The sequence below is a fragment of the Phyllopteryx taeniolatus genome, chromosome 15 (assembly GCF_024500385.1).
Source record: "Phyllopteryx taeniolatus isolate TA_2022b chromosome 15, UOR_Ptae_1.2, whole genome shotgun sequence".
Lineage (NCBI taxonomy): Eukaryota > Metazoa > Chordata > Actinopteri > Syngnathiformes > Syngnathidae > Phyllopteryx > Phyllopteryx taeniolatus.
In genome coordinates, this window is record NC_084516.1 from 14,656,807 (window position 1) to 14,683,065 (window position 26,259).

At 40.6% G+C, this 26,259-nt stretch overlaps 1 protein-coding gene across 2 annotated transcripts in view; it reads left to right on the top strand.

Annotated features, from left to right (window-relative positions):
- The first annotated feature begins 758 nt into the window (after positions 1 to 758).
- Positions 759 to 26,259, top strand: part of LOC133465064 (potassium/sodium hyperpolarization-activated cyclic nucleotide-gated channel 1) — a 121,717-nt gene continuing 96,216 nt past the window's right edge. The window contains exons 1-2 of one of the 2 annotated variants that reach the window (XM_061747471.1): positions 759 to 803; positions 1,379 to 1,436. Coding sequence is in view for 1 of the 2 variants with exons in the window: in XM_061747470.1 (XP_061603454.1) it covers positions 1,117 to 1,246; positions 1,379 to 1,436 (188 nt within the window). In the remaining variant the exon portion in view is untranslated. The other variant, XM_061747470.1, reaches the window with a different exon arrangement.

Sequence of the window (26,259 nt, forward strand, 5' to 3'; positions counted from 1 at the left end):
TCGGGTCACGGGGGCAGTAGCTTTAGCAGGGATGCCCAGACTTCCCTCTCCCCAGCCACTTTTAGGATTTTATAAAAATGTATTAACTTACTAAACAGATGAACAACCATCCACAAATCAACACAGGTACTGTATAACAGTCCACAAAATTTGAAGTGCATCAAGTGCAGTGCATAATACTGCTTCTAAGGTTAGATCAGATGCATCACAACATACAGTAAAACCATTCATGAGACACATGTTGTATGGCCTTTTAAAAATGTGTTTATGTTTAACATTAAAATGAAAAGTTATTTGCATATTGTCCTTCCCTTGTTGCTAAATTGCAAACTTCTCAAGTGGACTTTCACATTTGTGCCTGTTAGACAGATAGATAGAAAGTAAGCTTGGTTTTACCTCCTGTATTTCCAGTAAAAGTGCATCCATTTTGTTTTCTTGTTGAGTCCATGATTATTGTAACAACGCTTTTCAAGTTTCCCTTCTGTTGCCTATGTCCTGTTGTTGCAGTATTTCAATCAGCTGCTCTGTCACAGAGGCAAACTCCTTGTCTGCGTTCACATCTGGCTTTTGTGGTGGGAAACAGCGGCATTTTGAGACTCTCCGCAGTTGTGCGTTTCTCCGAGTTTGCCCCAAAATACGAACATCAGGCGCTAGCTAGTCGGTAGCCGTTTCCGTTAGCAACACGTAGCAACAAAAACAGCTTGAACGTAAAAGTTAGCTTCCCGCCAAAACTTGCGCTTATGGTTTGGCAAACAGTCAATACGACGGCGCTTCCCAATGACATCACTTCTAGGCGACGTATAGTAAGTGAAATAATAATTCTCAAAAGACTGTTTGACCTTCCTTCCGTATCCGTTCTGTATCTATGTATTTATCTGGAAAGAAAAAATACCTTTAAAATTACGCCGAAAGCTCATGTATGAAATTAAATCGACAAAGACGAAAATGAAGGACATTTTTGCTATAATTACACTTTTAATTAATTTGCAAATGTAAAATGTTGTTTTAGTTAGTTAACGGTTTTTTAAAACATTCTCGTTTTTATTTAATTTCATTTACGAAAATGTTTTTTCACTTTTAGTTGCTACAATATGAAAAGTTATCGTGAAGTATCTTATGCCAAGATATGGCGTGTTCCGGCCTGGCATTTTTTTTGGGACACACACCCGAAACATAGTTTGGAAATGTCTGCTTTTCCATAAATGGACATATGTTCTTTTTTTAAAAATAAGTCAGCCAGGTGCAGGTGAGAGCTTGTCCAATCATCTTCCCCAAAAATATTCAATAGATTATTAGGCCTATGTGAATATTTGTTTGTCTTTGTTTCTTTGTTGTGCAGTTGTTATCTTGTATTAATTTGTATTTTTTTGGCTGACAGCACAAAGAGGGGGAGCTGAGGATAAAGAGAGCGAGAAAAGAAAAAGCAAGAGAAACAGGTGAGAACATGATCAGGTGGTCAAGAAGACCATAAAAATCATCTTTTAGACCACATTTCTTACATTTGCCAACATTTATCTTCTCAATCTTTAAAAAGTGCTCTTCTCCCACTGCATTTTCCATATTTACCATGTATAGTTTGCTTTGAAAATGTGTTTTAGCTACTGTGCAAATAAGGATAAAATACAACTGGGTCATTGTTTGAGTGAAAATGACTCAAAGGAATTTTAGAGAGCTTACATTTGTGATTACAGTTCACTTCCATTTAATCAATCCTTCATCCAAACAATCTTTTTCCCTTTCATCACCTTAGTGATTCAGAAGTGCATTATTTAGCTCACACTACCATCTGTTGGCTCCGACATGGAACAGCATAGTAACTATGTCACAGAATCACAGAGGGTACGCACACCACAGTTTGGAATCCCCGATCTAAAAGATGAACTCCACAAGCATGTTTATCTTATTTGGGGCGTTTATTTATTTATTTTTTGTTGTAACACGTGCAGAATGTGGTTTGGCATCGTCTTGCTGAAACAAGCAGGGGCGTCCGTGAAAAAGACATTGTTTGGATGGCAGCATATGTTTCTCCAAAACCTGTATGTACCTTTCAGCATAATGGTGCTTTCACAAATGTGTAAGTTACCCATGCCATTGGAACTAACACAGCCCCATACCATCACAGATCCTGGCTTTTGAACTTTGCATCCATAACATTCCGGATGGTTCTTTTCCTCTTTGGCCCGGAGGACACGACGTCCACAATTTCCAAAAACAACTTGAAATGTGGACTCGTCGGACCACAGAACACTTTTCCACTTTGCATAAGTCCACCTTAGATGAGCTCGGGCCCAGAGAAGCCGGCGGCGTTTCTGGATGTTGTCGATAAATGGCTTTTGCTTTGCATAGTAGAGTTTCAAGTTGCACTTACGGATGTAGCGCTGAACTGTATTTACTGACATTGGTTTTCTGAAGTGTTCCTGAGCCCATGTGGTGATATCCTTTACACATTGATGTTGGTTTTTGATGCAGTGCCGCCTGAGGGATCGAAGGTCACGGGCATTCAATGTTGGTTTTCAATGCTGCTTACATTCAATGATTTCTCCAGATTCTCTGAACCTTTTGATGATATTATGGACCGTAGATGATGAAATCCCTAAATTCCTTGCAATTGTAGATTGAGGAACATTGTCCTTAAACTGTTCGACTATTTTCTCACGCTCATGTTCACAAAGAGGTGAACCTCGCCCCATCTTTGCTTGTGAATGACTGAGCAATTCAGGGAAGCTCCTTTTATACCCAATCATGGCACCTACCTGTTCCCAATTAGCCTGTTCACCTGTGGGATGTTCCAAACAGGTGTTTGATGAGCATTCCTCAACTTTCTCAGTCTTTTTTGCCACCTCGCCCATCTTTTTTTTGGAACATGTTGCAGCCATAAAATTCTAAGTTACTGATTATTTGCTAAAAACAATAAAGTTTGAACATTAAATATATTGTCTTTGTAGGGCGTTCAATTAAATATAGGTTGACTATGATTTGCGAATCATTGTATTCTGTTTTTATTTATGTTTAACACAACATCCCAACTTCATTGGAATTGGGGTACCGTATTGTAGAATATGGTCCGTCGAGGTATTGATGGTTAGTATAACATCTTTGAAACAACAAATCTAAGAAACTTTTAGACAGTACTGTACATATAAAAGGCAACCACAAGCCCACCCTTGTGTGAAGGATAATGGTACAATCTGTGCATCAACCTTCCTGCGATAATTGATATTCTCACACGGTCATTTGTTATTCCTTGTCACGTTAATGACCTCAGAGGCAGCACAAAACAAGTAACGTGTCTGATTGATTGTTAAGTTGGTATGGGCATATACTGACAAAATCACAAAATGAAACTGAGACCAGAGAGAGACATGAAGAAATGTCAGTGACACTTATTCCAACAGTTCTGGAAAAAAAACTTTACTAATTATTCAATTTCAAACTGTCATGGATGAGCAAGATTTCTGCATACAGGGAGCGAAAGCAAACGGTTATTAGTTTACATTTTTTTGGGGGCTTTTTAATGCCACTTTACCAAGATTTCCCCCCCCCCCCCAAAAAAAAGGATATTATTTGCAAAAATGTGTGAATTCCATACAACTTAATGCACGAGCAAGAGGTCGGTGTCCAGCGAGCATGAAAAGAGCTAAGCTAACTGTTTTGCAGACTTTTTACGAAAAATTCCCAAAGGTCAGAGAAAAAGGGTTTGAAATTAGCACAAAAAATTGAAATTCAAGGTCATGAATGAGACCAGATGTACAGGAGTATCAGAAGATTAAAACTACCTGTGTTTACTTTTTATTTGGCCTTTTACGAAACTTATTTCAAAAGAAGACCAAAAAAACGCTCATAAATTTGCACAAACCTTAGGAATTAACAACTATGGTCAAGAAGAAGAAGTTGACATATGTGAATATCAAAACAACGCTACTTGTGTGTTTTTCCTTTTTCTTTGGCCTTTTACTACAAAATCCAAAAGATGGAGAGAGAAAAATGCCATGCATCAGCGGACAGAAAGCATCAAAAGATTAATGCAACCTGTCTGCTTTGGTTTTTCACATATTCCAAAATTTCTTGAAAATGCGTTCAAAATTCACACAAAACTTCAGAATTCCAAGCAACGCCATGCCTGAGACAAGACGTCGGTGTACAGCGGGCATCAAAAGATTAACATTACATGTGCATTTGATTTCCTTGGCTTTTTGCAACACTTATTCCAAAAGGACTATCCTCAACAATGAGTGTTAGTAGAGTGCTTTAGTGTTGTCATTCGTGTCGTCACTTGTTACCAAAGTTAAAACGTGTGTTATTGTTTTTATGAAAAGCAGTGGTAACTGGTTATTTTTACACTTGCTGAAAACATTGTCTGTGCAGTTAATACAAGCAAAATGTGGTTATTTCCTATGAGAAAAACAGTTTAAAACGTCAACACTACAACAACAAACAACAAAACATGCTGTCGAAACAAACAAAAAAATAGTAAGAGTGTTGGCCCAAGTGTGTTGTCGTGCCAATCTATTAGGTTAATAGTTACATCAAACAATTGAAACTCTCATCTAGTCTACACTGAAAACGTCTCAGGTTTCTCGGTGAGTCATTGTGTGATCCAAAAGTGGCTGCAGCGGCATTACATCAGCCACAAGGGCACGATGCACAAGTGGGCTCCAGATGGGCTACAAATTCATTCGAGTGTGTGCTACTAATGCAAAAACCACAGACTATACTGTATGTGTGTATGTCGTGCACTCTCCTCAGATGCTTACCTCTACTTCAACCACACTTTATCCTGTTGCTTAAGTGTACTTTAACGACTTTAACCTAAGCCACAACCACCAACCCTGCACAAATATATGAAGTGACGCTACAACCAAGTACAAACTGGTGCAGTATATTATGACTGACACGTAGCCCGGTCTGCAGACCAAGTCAAGGCCGAAGCGGTGTGAGGTCAAGATTTTGTGCCGTTTAGACCAAATTAAGAACAAGGCTTTGTTGAGTCAGGACCAAGTGCTTTATTTTCATAGAGTGTGCAATGTGCGGCGGAGCGCAAATGGTGGCGCATCTTGATTTTGGTGCAAGCGCAAGGCTCGCTGGCGGGTTTGCCAATTTGGCAGTGTCGGCGGAGCGGAAGGAATGCGCTTGGCAGCGTGAGGTTTTGGTCTCAGAAAGTCAGTGTAAACTTATGCCTGCTGGGACCATTTCTAAGTTTTGGCGAAGGGGATTTACCACAATTTGGGTGAATTTGATTGAGGCACATGCAGAGGCAGACAGACACACGAGTTCCTTGGACATATGTGGTGGATCACAGCAGGCATCCAACCCTTTAAAACATTGTAAAAATCGATTAATTGAACGCATGATTAATATTATGAGCATTCTGTGTATACCGCTATCGTTCAATGTTCCAGTCACACACACGGATTGCTGAGTCCTCTTTCGGATATAAAGACAACTCCATAGAAGCCTAGGAGTGCTGCTTTTAAAAGTTATGAAAGAACCCGCTTCGATTGAATAGGATCGAAGTCGGCTGTGACCTGACCCTGACCACCAGAGACGTCCCATTTTAATTGCATTGGGGTTACGCCGGTCCATGAGCAAAACCTAGTCTAGCAGGCCTCCTTGAAGAGTGGGACCACGTCTAAGTCTGGTGCATGAGGTTGACCACTAGTCTAATGCGAATTTGATCGAGGGGCAGGCAGACAGATACTGTACACAAGCTCTGTGATATGTGGTGTGGGTCAGATGTGTTTCATTCATAAATATGTGAACAGCGGACATTAAACCCTCTGAATCATTGTAGAAAGCAGGTCATTAAATGCATTATTGTTATCATCATTATTATCCATCAAGCCATCCATTTTCTGTACCGCTTTATCCTCACAAGGGTCGCGGGCGTGCTGGAGCCTATCCCAGCTTCATCATTATTAGCCTTTTTAAAATATTTTTTTCAATCACCCTACTGGCACGCACACAGCTGTGGGGGGTACACATGCACGAACGTGCATGGGTGGGGATAGATTCATGAGGTCCACGACATATTTAAGATGTCCACGGTTATCACCAGCTCATACCGTTTTTAGTTACGTTGTCTTTTGCCACACCTGAGACCAACTCAGGACCAAGACTTTGAGGAGTTAAGACCAAGTTGAACAAAACAAAACAAAACAAAAAAGCCAAAAAAGTTTCTCTAACCAACTTGCGTCCATTAACGGACGTTTTACCTGTGGTAAAGGGTAGTTTTACTCTACCTAGTCAAATTTCAATACCTATTTTCCTGGTACGGTATTTCAATCCGTTTCAATATTTTTTGGGGCAGATTGGGTTATGTTTGCAAATAGTGGTAAAGGTCATACAAAAAAAATGTACGTTTGTCCTCGTATGACCTTAAAAACTACGTCACAGAAGCATAATTTGTTAACCTGACCTAGATAAAAGTCCTTGTATGCAGCTGCGTGCTGACGACAACACTGCCAAGATTATATTTTAAGCAGGGGGGCCATGATTTATCTACCGCAACATGGTTAACGGCAGCATTAATCACGCCGTGAACTATGCCTTAATCTACAAACAACTCTACACGCTTCCGTCTTTAGCTTGCAGGAACGAGAGGGGGTGTGCACCTTTAAATTGGCATTGTTTTGACTTTTTTAGGTTATATGCAGGGGAGAGAGGGGTGTGCCTTTCAGGATGTTGAATGGGTTGCACCTTTAGTTTGTGTGCAGGCTAGACAGGGTGCGCCATCTGTGAGCTTTGTTTCGACTTTTTGGAGGTTGCGTGCAGGAGTCAGATGGTATGGGGGAGCACATTCAAATAGAATGCTTTGACTTTTTGGAGGTTAAGTTGGTCTGGACATGTCTATCTTTGCATGTCTGTGGTTAAATCTTTACCTGCAGTGCCTTGTGTCATGGCGAGGGGTATCTAGAATTACATGCAAAGTATCAGGTGGGCCGGGCGCGGCTTGTAAACACATGCCGGCTGCGGACTGGGGCCGAGTGACGACAGGAAACTCGAGTGCTCCTCCCTCCCCTTCTCATAATCAGAATGGCAACTGATGTATCCTCAATCGTCACGTTCACGTAGCCAACACAGTGTCACGTGTGGACACATGCGGCATCTTTTGAATTGCTTTTGTACTGGCAAAAACCAAGCTACACATCCCAATTTTAGTGAATGTCGACTTTGTGAGACCACAGCTGTCTTTAAAGTGCATTTGTGGGGAAACATTTGCAAAAACAAAAATTGCATAATAAGATTAAAACAGGGAACAGAACACGGAGGGGAGGAAGTAGCTAAATTTAAAGTAGTTGCTCAGCCAGCTGTTCGCTGCGTGTTACTCTGGCTATTTTATGATTACAAGGGAGGATGCCGTTAGATAATCTATCACAGGATGTGTTATTTGGCCTGTTGTGTAAGGGTGGGGGTAGAGTCCTCCACTAAGGTGTCAAAATGATGAGCTGGAAAGAAAGAAGGGCTTCAGATGGGATGTTTTGTATCCACAGCCTTTTTATGTCTCAGCTAGTCTTGTTGTCAAGCCCGTATAAAGAGACCAATTCAAGACCAATACTCTGCAGAGGTGTGACCATGTCAAGACTTTGAGGTGTTGAGACCAAGTCAAGAGTGACAAATTTAGGTACTAAAAATAAATTGAGACTAAGACTGAGGATTTAAGACCAAGAGTTTGGTCTCAATTCCTCAAAGGGAAGACCAAGACTTTGGTATCAACTCTTCAAAGTCAAGACCTAGAGTTTAAAGAGTTGAGATCAAGACTGAGGCAATGTGAGAAAGATTCAAACCAATGTTTTGAACAGCCAAGACTAAGTCAAACCAAAACTTCGAGGAGTTGAGACCATGTGCAGACCAAGACCTGGAGGAGTTATAACCAAAGTCAAGCCTGAGACTTTGAGGACTATATCCCAGGTCAAGGTTAAGAATAAGCAACGTGAAGCCGAGTCAAGACTAAGGCACATGCATGAACGATCTTTAATGGGTGGGGATGGATTCATGAGGTCCGCGGACATATTTCACCCGCAGTTATCTCCTGCTCATTCTGTGTTTAAACACATTGTCTTTTGCCACACCAGCGAAGTGACAATGCTCCAGTCACACACGGATCGCTCTCTCCATGCGAGACCGTCATTGCGCCTCTCTTAAAAGGAATGAATGAAATATACTGCTTTCATCGGCGGCAAATAAAGTCCGCTGTGTTTACGCCCAGCGGTGCGGACAGCCCCTTTTGTTAAATACGCCGGCTGCGTGCGTCTGCGAAATTATGACAACCCGCCCCCTCGCAGAGTTATGCTACGCGCAGCGCTGGATTTGCGCTCATCACGAAAACAGAGCTCCAAGACTTTGTGATGTTGAGACCAAGTTAAGACCAAGAGTTTGGAGTTGAGACCAAATCCAGTCCAATATTTTGTGAGGTTGATACCAAGTCAAGACCAATACTTTGAGGAGTCCAGTCCAAGACTAGACAAATGAAGACCAAGATTAATACCAAGTAAAAATGCAATAGATTCCAAGACCAGACTGAGAACCCCCACCCCCCTTCCCACCCTCCTCTCGTAAAACATACCAAGACTCAGCCAAGCTGGGCTGTCCTGATGTCCTTCATTCCAATAATGTTTTGGCTCATCAATCATGATCTAGCTCTTTCCCAGTGTGACGGGAAAACAGTCACGTGTGCTGCACAGATGCTGCTGTTGTGCTCCGCGTAACATTACTTTTTCATGACTTTGTGCCAGTATCCAGCCTCCTTACAAGACAAAGAAACTCTGGGACACTGTGAAAACACTCGTGTATCATTCCTTCATCTCCTTAAAGGTGAAAAGTTGAAGTCGTTCATCAAGTGATCCTCGCTGCGAGGACCTCATTTTCTTGAAAGCGGCCAGAACATCAGTTAGCGACGGCATGCCATCAGACACTTCTCTGGATTCATTGATGGATTTGCATCAATGACACGAGAGCTTAGCAGCTTTTTCACGTGTGGAGCACGTGACCGTCTGACGTAAGCGTCCGGAGAATCATTCCCCACCCAGCACACTGCAGCATCCTGCTGTAGAGATAGAAGTGGGTCTCCTCCACACAACAAGGTTATGATCAGGGAGCTTGGGCCTTCGCTTGCCTGCTAAAGCCAGACAGATTAATTATCAAAATGGAAATTGCTCTACACCGCTGAAACAATTAGAGAAAAACGCCCATTACCTGTCTGATGTTGTAACACGGACCAAGAGCATTTTCTTGCCTTGCTAGTATTTTTTTTCTTTCATTCATTACAGCGCCATACTCGAAGAAGGAAGACATCATTTTCAGACTTTATTTAATGCTGTATACCATGGATTTGCTTGTGGACCTTCAATGGAGCATATGCATGGCAACACATAAAGCATTTCCGGTGGAGATGTCAGGTGGTGTAACAGTTTCTGATGTCAATATGTTTCAAACGATGAGGACGCCGTCTGATAGAAAAACAATCTCATTCATTAAATGTGTGCTAACATGGAGTTGTGGAATAGGTATTCAATAGTTCGCTGATGATACTTTTCGATGTCGAAATGGCATCGAAGCTTTTTACTTTTTAAAGACGAAGAGATAGGACCTCTGGCAAACAATGCTGTGTGCCGCCAGATTCAACTCGGCTTTGAGTTTTATCACGTTTCCCTGTGACCCAGAACTACAAAGGAGATAGAGGAAAGTAAATAATTTCACCACTCATACAAGAGTCGGCGGCGGTTAAAAGTGCTCCATAAATACAGTTGAGTTGAAAGTTCAGTGTCTCAAAAGATTTACCCATGCAAGTTTAAATACAAATGGACCTGTGCAGTGAAACTGTGAATGGCTCATAAAATCAGTTATGAATCCTTTGATCGCTTCGCCATTATTTGTAAAACAGTAGCAATTCAAAGCAAATACGTCAGTCATGGCAACTTTAAGTAATTTCAGCAGACGGCAAGTGAATTTTGACCAGTTTGACGCTGTCATTGTTGTTATTATGCGTTTAACTGCCGACCGGAAGTTAACATGCCATCTTACCCCCAAACACAGAAGTTCTACGTACATAGTCCATTAATTTGGATTTAGAAAAAAAAATAATAATAATAAAAAAAATACAAAACCGTAAAACCTTTTATTATATAGAGATACTAGTGGTGAACCGTCAGGGTCAGCAAGGTCAATTCTGCTGGCCTTATTACTATCAGAAGGACTGACCCTACAGTTACAATCTAAATTCTGTTCCATGAAATTGTATTACTTTACTCCCAGCAGTCTACTTGCTTCATTTCACAGTGTTTTTCTTGGCTGCAATGCATTATGTGAAAATTAGATTTTTGGTCCAATCAAATAATGACCTCTATGTGCTGCCATGTCGATCTAATCTGCCCAATCTGTAGTGCTTGCTGATGTAACTGAAACTACATTAGCATCAGGATAATTTGTTTCACCAATCACATAGAAAAACATGTCTGCAATCTGCACACATTAATATGTTTAATAATCAGCATCTCTGGTGAGTATGATGTATATCATTTATTTATTTATGGTATGTCATGGAGGCACGGTGACCGACTGGTTAACACATCCGCCTCATAGTTCTGAGGACCCGGGTTTGAATCCGGCCTCGCCAGTGTGGCGTTTGCATGTTCTCCCCATGCCTGCATGGGTTTTCTCCGGGTTCTCCAGTTTCCACCCACATCCCAAAAACATGCGTGGTAGGTTAAGTTGGGAAAAAAAAATCTAAATTGCCAGTAGTTTTGAATGTGAGAGCGAAAGGTTGTTTATTTACATGTGCCCTACGATTGCCTGGCAACCACTTCAGGGTGTACCGGCCTCCTGCCTGCAGTGAGCTGGGATGGGCTCCACCATACCTGCGACCCTAGTGAGGATAAGCGGTGTAGAAAATGGATGGATGGATGTTTTTGTCATGTCGTGAGATAAAATTGATTTGAACTACTCCAGATGATGTATGTGACATAGTTGCGTTTTTGTATATATATTTGTATAGTACTTACAGTTTGTATGATCGCACCATAAGTCGGGTAAGTCCCCACTAAAGGCCCAAGTTCCAAATGCGCGTCCTGTCACTGCCATTCACATTTTAGTGTACAACTAACATTATAACAATCATGCAGACGAGCTCACCACTATTAACAAGACACATGCATTCTGCAAAGATGAGTCGCATTGACGTTTTAAATGTAAACATCCATACACATTTTTATGATTTATTTGCCCCACGTAAAATCGGGTTAAACATTTGTATAAAAACTGAAACATTACACCGATCAAATACCACTTTGTGTTTTTAACTTTTGATCATTTGGCTTCAACTTTCAACTGTACAGAGTGTCCACAGTTTAAGACGGAGTTCGTTTCCCATGACGCTGACATAACCAGAATTTGAATGCATGACGGAACGTGTCGTAGTCTATCACAGACCTACACTAATGCAGACATAGTCATAATACGTATTTTTGTTTGCACATTAAGGACAAAAGTCCTGTTTTGGTTTTAATTTCTCATTTGAAAAAAAGACCATTAAAGCGACACATTTTTCCTCATTTTTTTGAGCTTGTAGGGTGAAGGCTGCATCTGGCTACTATGAAGACTGAATGGGTGGCAACAATGGGCAAATGAAATGCCAGTATTTTGAGGGGATGGCAGGGGTGGTGGGGGTGGGGGGGGATATGAACGAGCTCATTTTTGGACCAGTAAATTTCATTAAAAATGTTTTATTATGAACAATGAACTGAGCTAGTTCATCTTTGGAATAGTGAACTAAACTTTGAACTAGTTTGCGTAGAAAATGACCTTTCCCTACACTGCCTATACTATATCGGTACCGTCGTAAACCGAGGACCCCCTCTATTGTTGTTGTAGTTGTTGTTGTTTTGTATAAAGACGACAACCACTAGCAGTTCATTGCGTGCCATTTGTAACCTTGAATATTGACAGTGACAACTGGCAAAATTGAAGGATAGAATTTGGTGACTTTTTTAATCATTTGAAACATACTGCATCGCATGAATGAGCCCTCCAAAAACAAGGATGCACTAAAATAGATTTAGTCAACACACTAGCCGACCTCCAAACATTAGAAGGATTTGACGCCAGGTTGTCGAGTTGAGCAAACAGAGTAATGTTTGTTTGTTTTTATCGGTGAGCTAAGTGAGTCATTAGAGCTCGATTCATTAGCTCAGTATCGAACTGGGGCACCTTGCCATTGTTAGGTTCTGTATTATTCATAAGGATGAGCTCAAAGGACTTAGACCTGGATTTAAAGCTTTGTCCCGTGCCTCTTTTGGTCCTACATGGAATGATTATGCTAATTTAGAGTATTGAACCACCAACAGTAACCACTGACCACAACATTAGAGGTACAGTATCAGCACAATACCATATATTTTTCTAGCTAAATAATTGAGGAATTGTATTAATACTGGATTGCAGCAGATAATGACAAAAAATATGTCAATATTCATATTTTGTCTCCTATATGATAGAAATGTTAATAAAATTGCTAGGTGTCAGGGATTCCAAAAATATCCTCCAGGGTGTGCGCAAGAATAAACGTGTAATGGTGGTCTTTTATAATAATTACACATTTATATACAAATCAAATATTTATTATGAAAATTTTATCTGTAAAATGAAAGTTTGAAGTAAAAGAACAAACAAATCAAAAATGCACGTCAGCTGCTATCAGTCACAATCCAATCAACACTGCTTTATGTGTGGCGAGTTTGTTTTATGCTGGAATTTTTCTATTTCTATCATGTGAATTTCGTCACTTATTTTGATAATTTTTTCATGTTTGCAGGTTGAAAAGGGGTGCATGGCGTTAGACTAACTCGATACCTTACAGTCGATTGAACACTGAGAATCTAAAAGGCAGACTGAAGGCCAACATTATCACTTTCTCATTAAATGGACATGACTATAACTACGGCATCGTCATAGACCGATCCAACATTAGAAATCTTTGTGACATGTTTAAAAAAATATCAGGCTTACTTGAATCCAAATGAATACCTAAATAACATATCCTGTGATTTAGAGAGCTAGCAAGTATGTGAACAACAAGGAGCATTTGTGTTTTTGCATGCTAGGATTATAAATCCTGCATTCTCATGTGACACTAAAGGATGGGAATCAAATAAAATCAGCACTGATATAGCATCAAGGCAGGGTGCACGCCAAGGTCAACATCTTGTTTGCTCTTCTATGATCAAATGAATCGATATGTTGTTTGCCCAGGAAAGACTTATACTATTCCATGATCTGAAAGGATTGACAGGGTCATCCCTTTAAATAAAAAAAGCATATACATTGGCAGTTTCATCGATGTTGAAGATTTACTATTGTACAAAAGGTAAACATTACTTGATGACCTTGCCGATAATGGCGCTTTCTAAATGATCCTGAGGGACTAATAAAAAAGAAGAAGACTGTGTAAAATACAGATAAATACTTGCCTAAGGCGTCCCACAATAAAGTGTTCTAAGCTGAAGCCAATCAGTGGTGACGGTTGGATCAATAACTTCCTGTCAGAGAGCTGTCACATCATTTTAAGGGAGAATACCTAATTATCGGCGAGCACTCGTTTGCCGTTTTTCTGTCGCTAGTTGCTGATTCCAGTGGACTCTTTGGGGGATACTCTATTGGAAAAGCAATGATGGGAATCATAAAATTAACTCAGCCAAGCGCGCAACAATCACTTGCATAACAAAGCCTACCCACTTACAATCCGAGACAGTCACTTGAGAGCTACAGTAAGTGTGTTACAGATGACTTTAATAAAGAGCCCATTCTAAGATCCTTGACAAATTTCATTTTCTATTATTTGAGGTCTGTGAAAGGGCCTACAACATCTGCGAAAATTGTCAAAAGTTGCCATGATTGAGTGACAATACAAAGTATTAATCTGATTAGATATAACTGCAACCACTGTGATTGGCTGGCGACCACTTAAGGGTGAACCCCGCCTCTCCTCAAAGTCCTCTGGAATAGGCTCCAGCTCAACTGTGACCCTAATGAGGATAAGGGCTACAGAAAATGGATGGACGGCTGAATAACTGAATGTAACTGCAACTATAAAACAGAATCAAGGGAAGGCTTTTTATAGATGCGAAAAAGAACAAAAAGCCATTACCAGCCTTCAGTTATGGTAGCTTTCACTTACTATTAGAATTAGTGCTGTCAAACTAACGTATGCGATTAATAACCATTAAAAGATATTTTTAACCTAAGTATAATTAATCACAGGGGGTCCACAGTTTACGATGCTGTTCCTACTGTGCCGACGTAACCCAAATTTGTGAGTACAGTATCCTCAAATACGTAGGCACTAAACTACACTCCGCCGCAGCGGCAGCTTAAATGCTCCACTGTGACTAACCCTGTTCCAGCATAAAAGGGATACAGATCCTCCATTCTGCTTGACCTAACAGCCGAACAGGACACAAAACCACAACAACAACAACAAAAACCTACACTCTGTAACCTAATTCAGTTACAGTATTTACATGAAAAAAACAACTCCTTGGCCATAATTATTAAAAAAAAATTAAATGAAAAACAGACAAAGAGCAATATGCAAATCTGTATTCCCATTTACATTTTCAAATGCTAACTTGGATAGCATTCATAGGAAATCACAATCTCCCATCACTGGTGAGCTACTTTTAGAACAGGCCCACAGGCCCGTCATGTGGTCCTTTGGGGCTACAGTACCACCATGTTGGTGACCCATGCTCTAAACTTGTGTGTTAATTCTGCGGCATGTTTAGCCTGAAAAATTATGTCGATGTCCAAAGATGCATTCAAAATTTGACCTTTTAACATGTCATCATGATAACATGATGTTCGCAAATCCTTAAAACTTCTGCAATTGTGTTTCCCAAATGAATGCCTTAATTATCCTTTAAACTTACACGTAATATCTGCTGTTTATGGATCTTAAAAATGGCACAGTTCCCCCCTAAAAAACAATATTTGCTATATTTTCTTTGTAAATCTTCATAAAGTGTTTGACAATTGAGCGGACCCACCAACAATCATTTGGTAGTCATCAAAAATGTTGCAAAATTTGTTTCAAAAAAAAAAAAAAAAAGGGTGAGGTGGCACGACTGGTTAGTACATCTTCCCTTCAGTTCTGAGGCTGCGGATTCAAATCTGGCCTTGCCTGTATGGAGTTTGCATGTTCTCCCCGTGCCTGCCTGGGTTTCCTCTAGGTACTCCGGTTTTCTCCCACATTCCAAAAACATGCATGGTAAGTTAATTGAAGGCTCTAAATTGTCCGTAGGTGTGAATGTGAGTTTGATTGGTTGTTTGTTTGCATGTGCCCTGCGATTGGCTGGCGACCAGTTCAGGGTGTACCCCGCCTCTCGCCTGCAGTCAGCAGAGATGGGCCAAATAGGTCTTCTTTTCTTTTTTTCTTTAAACCAGCAGATACCCTTAACAAAATGTATACTTGCAGTGAATGTGGCCTGCATTTTCAAACATTCGGCAACAAAATTCCCGTCACATCCGGAGTTTATTCAGTAACACGTGTCCTGCATACAAATCCTGACTCGTTTCAAGCAAAACCACACACACTGGACTAGCTGAGCTTGTCTGGGAAGCCGCTTGGGATTAAACCCTGCCGGAGGGTCTTTTTGAAAGCCAGGAGGCAATTAGAGTGGCTTTCTGATGACCTTCAAGTTCGATCTGCTTTTTCAGGGGACACCTTCAACTTCACTGCTCCTTGGTATCGGAGCATTTTTGGCAGCATCCTGTGATGATGCTGCATCAACTGCCGACGCTAGATGAGATGGATGACACCATCATTTTCATAGTTTTCTCTCTATCTTAAATATATAATCAAGCTTTGAACAGAGGCGCTCTTCCAAGGTGAGGACGCTCTGTGTGGTAATGGGTGAGACTGCACGGGATTGCTATTTATTTATTTATTTAAAAAAAAAAAAAAAAAGAGAAGTTTTAATCTTGCCGTACTGCTGATGCTGTACACTAAGAAGTATTCCGAACATGACTTACCTGGAGAAGGGCGAGAAACGAATGTTTTGGGTTCTGGGAAAATTTCAATCCAGTAAGTAGTCTTCCAGTGTCCGGGATGAGTCAACGATTAGCTCTCTACATAAAGTAGGAGACATTACACATTTGTTACTCATGACTGCGGGGTACATGCATACTGACAATCAGGCCGAATTTGAGCATTTTTCCTTCTCTTATGATTAAAGGCTTGATTTTCAAAAGACCCTAAAATATTATTACCATTTGGTGTGGGGTGTGTTATTATTGCTCCTCGAGCTACGCGGAAAACAGTCAGGGTGACAATCATAAATGATAAACCTGTTCAACATTCCCGATAGCAAATCCTCACATATTACTGTAATGTGGTCAATGCCAAGTTGGGCTGACACAGGGGCTCCGTGTTTGTGATGTCAGTTCAAGTTTATTTGTATAGACCTTAATCACAAATATGTCAAAGGGCTTCACAGGCTCACTGTTGACAAAGATGAGTGAAACAGAATTGTAGCAATTAGGAATGGGTTGGGGTTGCTCACTTTTTAAAGCTCTGTTAAGATGTACGGTAAATAATTTTTTTAGGTGAGTGCCCCACTTAACTCAACTGACCATGTCATTTTGAAATCAGAACCGCATGTATTTTATTAATGACTCATTTTGTCGCTTTAGGGCTACCGAACGCATCCTGTGAAAGTGAGCTCCCAAAAATCAGTCTGCATGTAACATAGGTTTTCGGACTAATTGTTTTTTTAGACTTTGGAGACGTCCTGGCTCACCGCCAATTCGAACCTTTTTAAGGTATCCATTTAGATTCTGAAATGCAGATTTGTGTGCGTGTGTATAAATTACGATCTCTGCAACCTCTACAACTACTATTTTTTTCCTCACTTAAAATGTTGCGCTCCCCTTCCGAAAAAAAACTTGCACCTTGGGTGACCGACCCCCGACCACCCCCTCCTCAACTCCCTCGCCCTCGGCCAAACCCCACGGCCATAGACTCTCCAGTAGTTGTAGTAGCTCATGATCGGTGAGAAAACTCCAGAAAAACTACGACTATTCTGAAGCCTTCATCCAGTGTTATAATGATCAGAAGCTGCGACCTTATTCTTTCTTTGAGTAACCTCTTAGGTTTGCTACCACCAACATCGAGACCCCATGCTGTATTTGCAGGGTCACCTGAGGTACATACCGTATTTTCACGACCATAGGGCGCACCATATTAAAAGGCGCAGTCTCAGTTACGCGGTCTATTTCTGTATTTAACGCATACATAAGGCGCAACGTATTATTGGGCGCAGGCATGGTAAAACATACGTTAGCTTAAAACATACGATAGCATGCATGCACGCTAAAACAAAGTTTTTAAAAAGGCAGTGGGAGCAAAATTGAGTTTGGTTGTACTTTATTGAAGTATTTAATAATGTACTCACGTTATTTTTTGATCAATCCTTATCCAGAAATCCATCAAAGTCCTCATGTTCTCCCACTCTTAGTAAAGCTGTGTTCGCCATCTGTCATCCATCGCTTCCACGCCGCTCGCAACTTCACTTTGAACACCCTGTTTACACCGATGTTCAGCGGTTGGAGTTCCTTCGTCAAGGATCCCGGAATGATGGCAAGCTCCGAGTTCATTTGCTGAACTTGGTTTTTCACAGCGGCTGTGAGATGGGCGCGCATGGAGTCACAGATTGGGACGGTGACGAGTGGAAAAAACATCCGGTCTCTTGACGTACACCTCACTCAGCCACTCTCTCATTTTCCCTCGTCCATCCAGCCCTTTTGATTGGCCTTAACGATGACTTCGGCTGGAAACTTTTCTTTAGGCAGCGTCTTCCTCTTAAAAATCACCATAGGTGGCAGTTTCTGTCCATTACCATGGCAACAAAGCACAACAGTATAAGCCAACTTCTCGTGCCCCGTTGTGCGTATCGCTACTTTGGTGGTCCCCTTCTTCTCTACAGTGTGGTTACAGTGTGGATGTCGAAAGTGAGCTGCACCTCATCCATGTTGGTGATGTGGTTGGGCTGGATGTGTTTGTCGGCAATATTTTTACTGCAGTAGGAGCGGAAGATGGCCAGCTTTTCCTTGTAATCCGCCTGAAGTTGCTGCGTCACGGTAGTGCTTGCCCGGATGAATAAATGGCACCGTTTCATAAAACGAAAGCACCAAGACGGACCTCCTTGAAAATGTTCGATTTTCATTTCTTCTGCAAGCGTTATTGCCCTCAGTCGAATGGTGACTCTAGAGACACTTCTCCCGGCTGTTCTTTGCTCATTAATCAATTGCTCGAGTTGGTCTTCCAAAACTCGGGCCACCTCGCCTTGTTTCCGCGGAAACTCAGCTTTATCTTCTTGACTTGGCGAAGCTCGTTTTCCTGCTTCCAAGCAGACACGTTAGCCCAAGCAGCCACAATCCATTCACAAATTGTGGCATAACTCGCCCAGCGCAGCCTCCTAGTCTTAGTAAAGCTGTGTTCGCCATGTGTCATCCATGGCTCCCACGCCACTCACTTCACTTTGAACGCCCTGTTTACACGGATGTCCAGCGGTTCGTCAAGCCTCCCGGAATGATGGCAAGCTCCGAGTTATTGCACTCAGTCGAATGGTGACTGTAGAGACGCTTCTCCCGGCTGTTCTTTGCTCATTAATCCATCGCTCGCGTTGGTCTTCCAATTCGGGCCACCTCGCCTTGTTTCCGCGGAAACTCAGCTTCGTCTTCTTGACTTGGCGAAGCTCGTTTTCCTGCTTCCTCCACTTGCGAACCATGGATTCGTTGATCTTGAATTCTCTCGCGGCCGCTCGATTCCCATGTTCCTCTGCGTAACTGACAGCTTGCAGTTTAAACTGTGCTTCGTAAGCGTGTCTCTTCGTAGGTGCCATTTTCGGGGGTCCTTAACCAAACCGATGTTGTTTTGCACAATGCGCATACAGTCGCTATATACCTACTGGGGGCGTGGCTTTAGCGTCCTCTGTCACGCGCACCCTTCCCTCGTTACGTCTGCAGGCTGTACTCAGTCACGTCCGCCTTTCCTCTGTATAAGCAACGTGTCGGCAGGAAATGCTCCCAGTCAGTCAAGCGGAGCGCTCATCAAAGTCACACAACTACATTTACAGATTTTGGAACTTGGTGCACACATAAGGCGCACCGCATTATAAGGCGCCCCGTCCATTTTGGAGAAAATGTAAGACTTTTAAGTGCGCCTTATGGTTGTGAAAATACGGTACTCCTGCGATGCTACTACCCATCAAGGGATCAACAGACAGTCAGTAAATCCATTACTAAAAATACTTGCCAATCCTTTTGGATTACTATGCTTAGCAAGTGGACACTGTGAAGGCCACAAATCTGGAATTAGGCAGCGAAAGACTCAACTGTGCTGCATCAACACCTGAGCCACTGTCTAGGCATTAATGTTCCCAGGGCAAAGGCGCACTCAAACAAGTCAATTCAGTTGACCTGGGCCATATGGTGGCCTAAACGTTTGTCTGGAATGCTAAAAGACCCCCACCCTCAAGCATATAATCCGAGGTGGATGTGCAATAATAGTTAGGTTAAATCCCGCCAACCTAATCGACTCCAATGGCGTTAAAAGAGAGAACTTCGAAATTGAGCCGTCACAGGCCATACATTTTAAATTATATTTAAAATTCTTAAATAAAAGTGAACACTTTTGTCTGCACGTTCTCTAAAGTTGGGTGAAGCTCGAAATGATACAAGTCAGTAAAGTAATATCCAAACAGGAATTTCTGAAAACCAGGCAAAGATGTGAAGATTTTAACCAAACTATTTGACAAATGGGCAGCACAGTGACCCAGTGACCTCACGGTTGAGTTTGTGTGGAGTTTGATTGTTCTCCCCGTACTTGTATGTTTTGTTTATTTTACAGTAGGTGTGAGTTTGAATGCTTGTTTGGAATTGGCTAGTGACCAGTCCAAGGTATACCCCGCCTATTGGCCAAAATCAGCTGGGACGGGCTCCAGCTCATCCACACAAATGGTCTAATAAAGGGATAGATGGCTGGATTTTAGAAATGTAGTTTTTCGGAAGGTAGTTTGCGATCGTAATTGGAGTCATGCACAGGCCTACTTTCTGAGTTCAGGCTCCAACCCGACTCAGCGATCGGCTATTCAGTATCTGCCATCCTGCAATCCCTTAGTACCATAACCAGTCCTGATCCACACAAATAAACCTCAAACTGCATATTTTTCCCTTTGATTTAATCCCCCTGTAGTCTAACGCACTTTCCCAGCCTTCTGTACCAGACCTTCATGTGCTCCTGGAATTATTCTCAATCCTTTTGGCGATACTGATGTCATCCCTTGATGACCTCCTTGAGAAGAAATCACAAACAGCCAGGTCGGGTGAGTTGGGTGGTTGGTCCAGCACAGTGATGTCCTTCTTCGCCAGGGACTGTCAGATGCTCAGGACGTTGTGAGCAGGCACATTGTCATGGTAAAGCAGCTCGTATGAGTTGTCCTCCCACAACTCTCGCCTCTTCTTGCACACTAAACGAAGCAAACGCCGCAGGCATTCTTAGTCCAGGTGCTGGTTGTTCATCTGGCCCACACTGAATGGGGAAACTTGTAATTTTATAATTTGGGTTTGAAATATTTATTTTGAGACACCAGTCCTGGAACCTTGCTGACACACGTATATTAGTCACAATCCACCCGTGATATCTGTAGCGTTTATAATCTGCGAGCGCGGAATCCGTGCTCAACTGCATTGATTCCAATAACGATGTGGAAGTGTGGCAGCTGTTGCATGAATCCGACTGACGTGTAACACCAATGGATGTGATGGATGGGTTTCGTCTCGCATCATTACCCTCACACCATATTTACATTATAAAAGGGAAGCTGGTTACTTGTCACGACTGAGCATTTATTGATTGCCAAGAATTTTGTGGAATGATTGTCGATTAATCGCTTCTTGAAGCAAAATGGAGTGAATTACTTGTCTGTGACTAGCAGAGATGATGTTGTTTCAACAAGTTTCCTGTCTAAAGCAGGGTAGACACATAGCAAAAATGTATGCATGTTCTCCCCGTGCCTGCGTGGGTTTTCTCCGGTACTCCGGTTTCCTCCCACATCCCAAAACATGCCTGGTAGCTTGATTGAGGACTCTAAATTAGCCGTAGGTGTGAATGTGAGTGGGAATGGTTGTTTGTTTCTATGTCCCCTGCGATTGGCTGGCGACCAGTTCAGGGTGTACCCCGCCTCCCGCCCGAAGATAGTTGGGATAGGCTCCAGCACGCCTGTGACCGTAGTAAGAATAAGCGGTGAAGAAAATGGATGGATGGATTAATCAATTAATTGATTAATCAAGCAAATGCAATTAGTTAGGCAGTGCAGTTTTTAGGGTTGAGTTTGCAAGTGACTGTTCCTGTGCATAATATCAATCAGCCTTGTTAAAGCCTGATATTTTCCATTTACGATATTTATGACCCTCACATCCTTGACGCTCCGATTTGTTTACACCCAGGTGATTTTTTGTTTTTGTTTTTTCCTTGATGAAGCCAACCTTTTGTCTGGACTGTTTGCTGTCCGTCCTCATCCCCTGCGCTCCGTGATAGCTTGATGGCCTTGGCCTGGACACGGACCAAACCCGCAATCCTATTAGAATGCTACTCTCCTCCAACCCCGATCACACTTTAATTAAAATACTCAGTCCAGCATGGGCAGGAGGCCAAAGACGACGAGAGAATGAGTTGTCATGTGCGGCACCGCAAAGTAAAAATATTTGTAATTTTGTACTGATGTTCCGGTGAGGTCACAGTATGCGACTAAAAATAGTTTAAACAATAGCTCACTCTCTAAACCGCCTTTACATGCAATGACTTGCAAAAAAAAAAAAAAAAAAAAGGGAAGTGGGAGGGGCTGGGGGGCTGTAACGCAATGCTGCTATTCTGTTGGCGGCCGATGCTATTTGTGGCCTAAGTAATAGCTGCTAGTGCAGGCCTATGAAATGGTTCATGTCAAAATGAGCTATTGAGCGTAAACAGAGATGACGGGGATGTAATCTTAGAGACACAATGCAATTTTAGCCCGGCCAATCAGATGGAGGCAGATAGAACAATGTGCTCTGTGGGAGGCAGCGTTTTCAAATTCTCAATTTGAATTTTCACTTCGGTTCTTCACTGTTTGTTTTCCTTAATTTTCAACAATCAAATATTTGCATTAGAAGTAACAATGCACATTTGTCTACATTTCCTTGTTTGACAATTGGAAAATCAGCTATGGAATATCAATAATTTGGTGGTTATTTCTAATCAAAAGTATGGGACGAACTTAAATTCAACACAATGTGCACTAAGTGGTTGTCCTCAAACGACATCATCTTGCCACAGCTGCTTCAAGACTCAACTATGACTACGTTCATTTGACTTCATGACCTTTTTTATTTTTTATTTTTTTTAATGTTACTATTTTGTATTCTTCTTTAAACTGCAAACTAGAAGCGAGTGAATGAACAGCACCTCTGCTGATTGCAGCCAAGTGGTACTCTCCATTTTGCCTCAGTTTATTTATGACATGATTAATGAACAATCAATTCCGCTCAGTTGACAGAATTGTTGTCTTTTAAAATACGACTTTATCCTCACAACATTATTACTTTTTCCTGCAAATATGACTCCCCCATAAATTCCCTGTAGAACAGCATCTTTATTTTTGTAACTTCTCGACTTTCTTGGGGGTAATTTTAAGATTTTTTTGTATACTTCTGTGTAGATTCTTAGTCATCAAGATCATGGTAATTCGCAAAGGTTGAATCGTGGCAACTTGACTCTACTTGTTTTGCTGAGGACTTTTCACCTTTAAAAAAAAAAAAAGGGTTCGTTTTTTTAAGTGTGGATTCTCTCAATATTAGGTCTCTGGTGGCTGTGTGCTCTGGGGGTGGTTACAATAGAGTTGAAGTTGTTGTTGCCCAGCGGGGCTGGTGAATGATCGTCCTGTAAACCAACCAGTTTCTCATCTGCCAAGCGGCAAAGCAGCTCGATAAGTCGCCACTCTTCCTGTGGTATGAGGCGATCTTTGGGGGGAAAGATATCAGGACATCATAAGCAGACAATAGGTGACAACGCAAACCTCCTCTGTTTAGGGAGAGCCTTTCTAGTTTGGCACACGCAGATGGCTTCTTTCACACCTCTTTCAAACCAGTTGTCCTTACTATATAGAATTTGGACATTGTCCTTAAAGGAATGTCCTTTCATTTGTTGATGCAAATGAACTGCTGATTTTGGACCCGAAGAAGCTACTCTGCGATGTTGTGCCATGTGTTTATGTAAAGGTTACTTGGTCTCTCCAGTGTAGAGGTCATTGCACTTCTCACTACACTGCACTACATAAACAACATTGCTTAGTTAGCTTCTCTGGATTTTGTCCTTGGGATGAACCAGCTTTTGTATGAGGCTGTTTGAAATGCATCAGTATGTTATTTTAGGAGAAAATCCTTTGAGTTTCTCTGACAAACAAGCTGTGTCAGGGACCGCCACATAACTTTGTTGAACAGTGAACTAGTTGAGAGTGAATCAACACCTCTGCTGATCACTGCCAAGTAGTGAACTCTAGTTTACCACCATTGCTTCAAGGTACGATTAATCAATAATCGATTGCACACAAATCACCTGTGATTCTTATGCCTGCGGTTTTCTCCCAGATACAAATGCAGGTTGACACTCCATGAATCAATGTGACTCTTTGACTGTGTGAATATATTTTTGTTGTCCTCTGACTCCATACTTCAGGGAGTTGCACTTTGCTCAATATCAGTATTACTTTAAGCCATAAATCTTACGCAATCTTTCTCTTTTAGTAACCCCCTCCCACTCACTCTTCCACTTCCCTGGCACCATGAACTGTGGCAGTGAAGTTACACAAGAAGGGGTTGAACAGTTGGCATGCAAACTAATCCAACCCAATGGAAATGCAAAGAGAGAAAAAAACAGGAGGAAATAAATGAAGAGATGTCTGTTTCAATTAGGGTAACATTTGGATCGTTACATAATAATCCAACAGCAAGCATGCGAAACATCAAAGCTAATATCCTGTCTGTTCATCTAGACAGCAAGCTGCACTGAATGAGATGTTGATTATTATTATTATTATTATTATTATTATTATACAAATTAAAACTTGGAAGATCATTTGTCAGGCTAGTGCTGTCCTAACTAGCCTTGCGAAGACTGTTTGGACGAGAAACATCTTCTAAAACAACCAGAGTAGTCCAGTTGCACCCAATTAAATGCCCTGAGAATGAAATGACTTGAATGAATGAGAATATTCACCTGCATCTTTGTTTGATTTTCATATAGTTGCCACTTTCCCTCGTAATTTTATGACCATTCTCATAATCTCTTTTTTTTTTTTTTTTTTCAAATATTCTGACTTTAATCCCTCAATATGCCAATTTTTTTCCTCTGACTGTTAAAATTGAATTCCTAGTTAAAAAATAAAATATTTTCCCCCTGTAACTTTAAGACTTTATTCACATAAAATGCTGTTTTTTCTAGTAATATTAAGACATTGTTTTCAAAAATGTACTTTATTCGTGTAATATGAAAAAAATACAAATTAAATTTTCTATTTCTTACTAGTTTTTAATCCAAAATGTATGACTTAAATCTTGTAGAATGTTCTTTTCCCCCCTCTCATAATAGTAATGCATTTTGTTGTTTAAAAAAAAAAGACTTTATTCTGTGATATGGCAACTTTTTTTCTCATGAAATTAAATCTTTATTCTTCCAAAAACCTGTCTTGTAGTCTCGTAAAATTGACTCACTTTTCTAATATTAAGACATTTTTTAGTAAAAACAAAAAAATAATAATCTGACTTTTCTCTCAAAATCAGAGTCAGCTTTATTGGCCAAGTATGTTACAAGACACACGAGGAATTTGTCTTGAAAAAGTTTTTTTTCTATGTAATTTTAAACCATTTTGTCATAAAAATGTATTCTTTAATCTTCTACTGTGACAACTTTTTCCCCATCTGAATCAAGTTTATTTTAAACGCATACAGTACATTACAGGAAATATTTGGTCTACTGCAGACCACTTCAGAACTTTTGTAAACAACAGTATTGTATTTGGAGGTGGCAAAACTCAAGTGACTACCGCTGACCTGAACTGAAACGATGACAAAGATTTTGGGTTTGGGTGAGGAGGATAAAGCAAGTTGACATCCTAAATAACTGACTAAAATTATACATCCCAGTCATCTCTGTTTATGGATGTTGTGACGTAAAAGCCTCTTCTTGAGGGACAGACTGGGAACCAAACCTCTATTATCAGGTTTGTGGAAGACACGTTCTCCCAAGTATGCATACAATGTTTGGTTGGGTTAAAGCGCACTATCCATTTCACCGTCAAACAGGAACCTTTAATCCATTAATCCAAGCAACATAAAACTCAAGATCAATCGAGCATAGCCTTCTAGGGAACTGGACCATATAGCTTGGCATAATAAATTGTATGTCAAACAGCATCAGTGACCAAAAGAACCACCCAATTGTAGGATAAGCTAATTTACAAATTATGGTAGTATGCTAGCTTTTGGCGAAATCTATCATGACCAAGGTTAAAACATTTCATTTAATGCTATCTACCCAATAATCATTTTAAGTGAACATATCTGAGTTTCCACCACATCTATTTTTTTAATTAACATGTTGAGGTCTAACTTGAGTTCGGTCTGCCAAAATATTTCCACTTTACCTCACGTAGCATCATCAATGAAATACATTATTATTTTATTTTAGCATTCAAAAACTTCATTTTATGTTTGCTTGGGTTAGCTGTGTCTGATATTGATATATTTTTTGATGATCTTAAACATTAAAGTGGTGCTTTTAAGCTTCGAAAAAATACTTTATATGGGGACAAACACTTTTTCATGGCACTATATACAGTAAGTACAAATATATTTAAACAATAATATTTTGTAATAACATAGTGTGAGAATAAAAATAAATAAAGAATTTAAAAATATAATAATGTAATATAAATAATGTGGGAATATTAAAAATAGAATAACATTAGAAATTAAAAATATTTTAGGATTATCATACAATAAAATTTTCTTCATAAACTATTATAAACTATGATATAGTCACATCAATACAGCCAGCCATTTTTAATGAATACATAATATTTTGGAATCTTTTTAAAATAGTATAATTAAAATATATTTGAAATAACATGTTTGAAAATAGCAGATTTTCAATATTTCTAAAATAAAAATTTTGAAATG